This window comes from Myotis davidii, unplaced genomic scaffold, assembly GCF_000327345.1.
Source record: "Myotis davidii unplaced genomic scaffold, ASM32734v1 scaffold496, whole genome shotgun sequence".
In the NCBI taxonomy this organism is placed as follows: domain Eukaryota; kingdom Metazoa; phylum Chordata; class Mammalia; order Chiroptera; family Vespertilionidae; genus Myotis; species Myotis davidii.
In genome coordinates this window covers 7,365,472-7,372,122 of record NW_006289398.1, presented here as the reverse complement: position 1 = coordinate 7,372,122, position 6,651 = coordinate 7,365,472, and the positions used below count along the sequence as shown (strand labels likewise).

Genomic DNA, 6,651 nt, shown 5'->3' with positions numbered 1-6,651 from the left:
AGAGTGAAGGGGCAGGCACTCGGCTGTAGTCACAGTCAGTGTGGGTTCTGCCTGTTTTAATCCCTTACTAACGGGGGGCAAGCAAGGAGCCTGGAGAGCCAGACGCCACGGCGAGAACTGCAGATGGGCACACCCCGGTGCAGGGGAGGGTGGTTCCTGCGAGCCCAGGGCCCACTGGGGGGGGACACATGCTGCTGCTGGGGTAGAGAGAACGTATACATACCACCTACCAGACACTGATTTCCGGTCAATAAAACCTAAAAGAATTTTATGAGGTAAATATCAGAATAACATACAGACTCACAGGCTCAGAGAAATGGAACTACTTGGGGCATGTGGTTAACAAATACCAGATCAGGGTTCCTACTCCATCATCTCCCCAATTACGTACCTTGCATCAATCACGGAAATGGAATGGCACGCCCAGACCTACAACGCAGGAAAACAAACCCTAAATCTAACCCTAACCATAATCCTAAAGAGGATCGTAAAGCAAAATCTACAGTAATCCTAAAACTAGCCCCAAAATTAATCCTACCCTAACACTAATCCTAGTACAAACCTAGCCCTAACCCTAACCCTAAACTTAACCCTAACCCTAGCCAGAGCACTAGTCGTAAACCTAACGCTAACCCTAGCCCTAGCCCCAACCATCGTTAAAAGCTCAAGGGCTCTTCAGCTGGGACACTCAGCAGAGGCTCCTACACTCTGGCCCGAGGGCAGGGGGCCCAGGGGCGGCAGGGACTCCAGGACGCCGTGGAGACAGCAGCTTTGGGGTTTCATTGTGTTGCTGTGTGGGGGTTGCTCTTTTGAGTGGTTTTCGTTTGGGTGGGTTGTTTGTGGTTTGTTTATTGGTTTTCGGTGGCGGGGGAGGTGTACCAAGGGGACTGGATTCTGGGGAAGAGAGAGAACAGCATGGAAACTATTTCTTTGGGTTCGGGAGACGTGCCTCGGATGAGCGTCCTTTCTCCCTTTGGTTCAAGTGTGAACTGTTACTGGAAACCGCCCGGGAGGAGGCGTCGGCACCGTCAGCTTCGGGAGTTTCCCGTGGGGGTGGGGAAGCCTCGACAGCGGCCTCCTCTTCCTGGAACCCTGCCGGGTCCTGGAGGCCCCCCGGCTGGCGGAAGCCCCGACCCCAAGGGCGGCCTCCCTCCCTCAGCTGAGTCTATGATCGATGGATCGATCGATCGATTGGGAAAGGCAGCCACGCTTCCTCCCCGGGGCTGCTTCCTGGGGAGAAGGGCTCGGGGCAGAGAAGCCCTGGGGTTTAACACAGGTCGGCCCCCTTCCCCCAGGGCTTTGCTTTGGGTTTTGGGGGCCAGTGGGCACCTCTAGGCTCGCTCTCAGCGCCTTGTGTCTGGAGCCAGCCACTCAGGACGATGGCCCACAGGAAGGGGCCTGTCCCCACGTGGCCTCCACCGTCCCAGCTCCTCTCTGCGCCCTGGACTCGGTCGCAGACAAGGCGGGTGCACGGGCCAGAGACCCAGAAACACCCAAAGACAGCGGCTCCAGAGCAGGTTCAGGACGCCCAGCGAGGCCTGGGTGGGGCCTTGGGCGGAGCTTAGCCCCAGAGCGGAGGGGACAGGGCTGGTGTCGGGTGTCCCTGCCCCGTCCCCGCCCCGTGGCCTTGCTTTCTCCACTTCTGGAAAGTTCTCCTGGAGAGCTGCCCATGGGCCACGGGCTGGTGGGGACGTGGTGGGGAGAGGGGAGAGCTGAGGGCCGGGAGCGCCCAGAGTGACCAGGGCATGCTCAGGGCTGAGGGGCGACAGCAGGGCAGGGAGGGTGGCGGGAGTGGGGAGTGGGTTCTGGGGATAAGGCTGGTCTGGCCCCTGGTCCCCTGGAGCAGGAGACCCCAGCTCTAACAATGCCGCACATTGCATCCGGAGCAGGAACCCGTCCCGCAGAGGCCGAGGCACAGCGCCAGCAGAAGGGGGAGCGCGGCTTTCCTGGGGGGCGGGGGTCACACCCAAGCGCCTCCATGAGCGCCTCCTACAGGCCTCCCTCCTGGCGGCCTTGGGCTCCGCCCTGCACCTCATTCTCAGCGAGGACAGGACACACGTCCACCCCGAAAGGCGGCCGCTGGCCTCTGGCCCCTGGGCACCCGCCCGCACGCAGACAGGACGCCTGGACACATGGGGCGGCCGAGCTTCTGAGAAACGCCCCTGACCCGGCCCAGCCGAGCGGCGGAGCAGGGACCAGCGACCTTCGTCCCCCGTCCTCCCACCCCTCACACAGACCACACACTCCTTATAACTAGCCCCGTTGCTACGGACGTTTCCACAGAACAACGAACCCCACTCACCGCGAGACATTGCTACTTTACAGGCCGCAAACTCCCTTTAACGGCGGCCCAACCACAGAGCCCTGAGCCCCGGGGCCTCGGAGGTCTTTCCCCCAGAAATCTGTTCCTGTTTGAGACAAACGAGCGCACATTTCTGAGTTTATTATGATACATGGCGGCTCACAAGGTGACCCCGAGAGTCAGAGCTACAGGGGCTCCCAGCAAGGTGGGTGCAGCAAGTGGCTACCTGAGCAGGACCCTAGATACAGGCCGTGGGGAGGCACGGACACAGGGAACCGCCAGAACACGCACCTCTCCCCAGGCCCGCAGGGCCCCCCTGTCCGCAGGCCCCCACTGCCCGCAGGGCCCCCCTGTCCACAGGGCCCACTGTCCGCAGGGCCCACTGTCTGCAGGACCGTGTCTCGATGGGAGCAGAGACGTGCGAATGGCTGTCTCCGCAGTGGCCGCCTGGTGCGGGAACGGGACAGTCTGTGACCCCCGTCCAGGGCAGGAAGGTGACAGCGGCCTGTGTCCTGGGACTCGGCTCCCAACAGTGGGGACGCAGCTGCAGGCGAGGCCCTGGGGTTCCTGGGAAAACCGCCCTCTGACTGGTGGTCACGCTGACCAGGAAGCTGCCCGGCCAACCTCCCAGAACCAAACTCCTGCTTCCCAGCCCCCAGGCGGCCGAGTGACTGGGACAGCAGCAAAGCCGGGTGGGAGGGAGGGCGAGGGAGAGAGGGGCCGGGAGGGCCAGGCGGAGGGTGTAGCAGATGGGAGAGCAGCAGAGGTAACCGCTCCACCCCTGACACCCACTCACAGGCCCTGCACCCCTCTCTCTGCCCAGCCATCAACTTCTTGGATTTTAACACTGAGAGCCTCATGGGGAGACAGACAAGGTGAGAGGACCCCTTCCACGTGCCCCTCTCCCTTCCCTCCAGGCGGCCCTCCCAGGCCCCACCCCGCACACAATGTGAGGCGGCCCCCAGCGTGGGCACCAGGCTCGACCCCCGCAAAAAGTCACAATCCAACGGCAGGGTACAAAGGGCACCTGGAACTCTGGGGGGATAGGGGGCTCGCAGAAGTACCCTAGTCACACTGTGGGGGTGGGGGTCAGGGGAGAACCCACCTCAGCCCAGAGTTGGGGTACCCTCTGCTTGGTCCCTTTCTGGCCCCAGAACTGTAGCGTGTCCCAGTGCCTGCTGGCCCCTCCCTGCTGACCAGCGCTCTGTCCTGGGAGCCGGGAGGAGAAGACTGCGGGTGCTGCAGACGCTAGCGGGGAAGGGAGCGCGCATTGGGACAGCAGTCCCTCTGATCTGTGCCCACGGCCAGGGCACAGCCACTGGCTGCAGAGAGTGGCCGGTGACTCCCAGGGCAGGCACAGCCGACACCAGCCCTGGGCAGACACCCCCTGGGACACACTCCAGCCTCTCCACTGACCCCTCAGAATCGGCCCCAGAACACACGGCCCGAGTCACAGACGTGAGCACTGGGAATCCCACCGGGGCCGCGTCACTGCCCGTGCCAGGGCCTTGGGCCAAGAGCTGGTTCCAGTGACAGGAGCGTGAGCCATGTGTCTGCACAGCTGAGCGGTGGCCAAGAGGCCCCCCGGGACTGCCCCTCACGGGAGAACATGCCACCAGGCTCCGGCCACACGGCAGCCGCATCTGGCGTCCTTGCAGCCCAGAGCCAACCCTAGTCCCCGGTCAGGGCAGCTGACCCCTGCCGTCCGCACAGAGGCTCTGGGGCCCCTGACTGCCAGGGGTCTGAGCTCCGGGCTCCACGGGCACAGGCAGGGCCTGCTGCGGAGGCAGCAGCTGTCCTGGGCAGAGGCCCCAAGGGTGTGTCCACCAGCCTGCCCGGCACCGAGTCAGCTGAGGTTCAATGCAAAGCCCCTGAAGTGGGGGTGTCTTTCTACCCTGGGTTTCGGGGCAAGACGGGGGGCAGAGGGGCCCCTGGGAACGAGGTTTGCACTGGGCAGTGGCCTGGAGATGGGGCAGACCTGCTGGCCGCGTCAGGAGCCCGTGCCCAGGAATCGCCCGTGACCTGGCAGCGCCGGGTCTGTGGGCCGGGGAGGGGCTGTGGGGTGCTGCTGCGGACCTGGAGACATAACGGGCGACGAGGAGGGACAGACATCAGTGATGACTCAGGGGGGCGGCCGGGGCCCGGGGAGGCTGCGGTGATGGGAGACACTCCCTCCATCAGCCTCCCCAGGAGCCAGCGAGACCACTGCCCTGGCCACGGGAAAATGTGTCTGGGCTCTGAGGAGTGGCCGCCAGGCCGTGACCCTGACCAGCCACTGGGCCCCCGTCCTCCCAGCCAGGCTGCCCGGCCTCCGCAGGAGCTTCTTATCGGAGCAAAGGGAACGACAGGGCTTTTCCTGGACAACGGGCTGGGCTTCCGCACCCCTCCTCCCTCTGGGGGTCCCCTCTGCGCGCTTGGCTCAGAGGCAGGCGAGACGTGAGGGGATGGGTGTGAAGATGCAGCTGGGATGCCGCCCTGCAGGTCGCCGGCAGAGGGACGCGGGTGAGGCCTCTAGATGGCGCTCTTGGTTTGGTCTGGAAGTTCCTCAGACAGGAGAAACTCCCTGGTGGTCACCGAGTTTTTCAGATACGGGTTGAGCGCCCCCTCCTCGCAGGCGCAGGCGGGCCCTGGGCCCTGGGCAGAAGGGAGAAGTCGCTCCTCAGCTTCCGGGCAGGTGCCCTCCCAGCTGCCAGAGAATAGGCACTGGGGCTCTCTGGGCGGAACCTCGGCCACAGTGGGCAGAGCCTTGGATGAAGTGGGAGGAGCCTTGGCTGCAGTGGGAGAAACCTTGGATGCTGTGGGCGGGGCCTCAGCTACAGTGGGAGGGACTTCAGCTGAAGTGGGCGGGCCCCCAGCTGCAGTGGGAGGGGACTCAGCTGCAGTGGGTGGGGCCTTGGCAGCAGTGGGCAGAGCCTTGGATGAGGTGGGAGGGGCCTTGGCTGCCATGGGCGGGCCCCCAGCAGCAGTGGGAAGGGCCTCAGCAGCAGTGGGCAGAGCCTTAGATGCTGTGGGAGGGGCCTCAGCTACAGTGGGAGGGACTTCAGCTGAAGTGAGCAGGCCCCCAGCTGAAGTGGGAGGGGCCTCAGCTGCAGTGGGTGGGGCCTCGGCTGTAGTGAGCGGCTCGAGGACACAGTAAGGCCTGAAAGGGGAGATCACGTACTCATTCTTGTCCCCTCCCAGGATGTTTTCCTGGCCCTTTTCCGCCTCCTCTGCGGAAACCTCTTCCAGGAAATACTCAAAGTTCACCGCCAACTTGTCAATGAGGTCGCTGGGGGCAGCCCAGGGCTTGAGAATCCTGTCCTCTGTGCTCACGGCATCATCAACCTCCCTCAGGTGCAGCTTATCCTAGAAAAGAGAAGGGACACCCCCAGGGGTCATTTGGGGGCTAAAGAGGAGTAACCCAAGGCTCACTGGGCTCGGGACACCCCATGCCCAAGCCCCACGCTCCTCCCAGAGACCAGTGTGGAGACCCCTCACCCCCGCGTGCCCGTCCATAACAGCTGGGCCCCTTTCCTGAGAAGGAACACACTGCCTTCCAACACCTTCTCCTTCTAGACACTTCGAGGCTATTTCCCACAATCCTCTGCTCACCCAGCTCCGAGGAGAGCATGACCGAACGCTTTCATAGGGAAAACCATGATCATAAAGTCAACGGCTTGTCCCACGTCACCCAAAACTCAAGGTGGCCCCTGGCAGGACGATGTCATCCCGTCATCTGTGCATGGCCCAGGCCCTGCCCCTGCCCCAGGCCCCGTCCCCAGCCCCCAGTCTGGCACCTGCCAGGCAGCGAGAGACAGGTAAGTGCTGCTATGGAGGCCAGACCTACAGATCCTTCAGGAAGCATTTAGGTGCCGGGCAGCATCGCCTGTGAACTCACTGTCCCGGTGACTTTTAACAAGTAGGAAAACAAACAGGTCACGCAAAAGGAGGGAGAAGAAAGAAATCAAAACAATAACTAAAATAACTCAGTAAGAGTGATTTCTGCAATGTCCGCAGTTAAATGCCATGCTCAACTGAGACTTCCGAGTTGAAGCAGAGGCTAATATTAAACCTCCTGCACCAAGAACTGCCGGAAACAAGCTTTCGATGGTAAGGATTTGAAGGTTATATCTGATTGGGCTTATTTTTTCTTAAGGAATTCAGCCTTAACATTTCCAGAACTGTTTTCAGTTTAAAACGTCTGAGAAAGGAGGTTTCTACGTGTGAGCCACTCGCTAGGCACCCCTGCCTTAAAGTGTGAGGACACTTTCCCAGCCCAGGAACCCGCGGGAAGCTCCGCCAGCCCGGCCCCTGTGCCCACTGCCCGCCCCGCAGTGGCTGCCGGTCAGACACGTGCTCACCTTGAGGTC

General features: G+C 62.3%; 1 protein-coding gene across 1 annotated transcript in view; it reads right to left on the bottom strand.

Annotated features, from left to right (window-relative positions):
- Positions 1-2,981: 2,981 nt before the first annotated feature.
- IL31RA (interleukin 31 receptor A) overlaps positions 2,982-6,651 on the bottom strand; it is a 21,158-nt gene continuing 17,488 nt past the window's right edge. Inside the window, exons 14-15 of the mRNA XM_015562613.1 lie at positions 5,894-5,897; positions 2,982-5,647 (exon numbers count right to left, since the gene is read on the bottom strand). Of these exons, the coding sequence (XP_015418099.1) occupies positions 4,814-5,647; positions 5,894-5,897 (838 nt within the window). The 3' untranslated portion in view covers positions 2,982-4,813. The remainder of the gene's footprint in view (positions 5,648-5,893; positions 5,898-6,651) is intronic.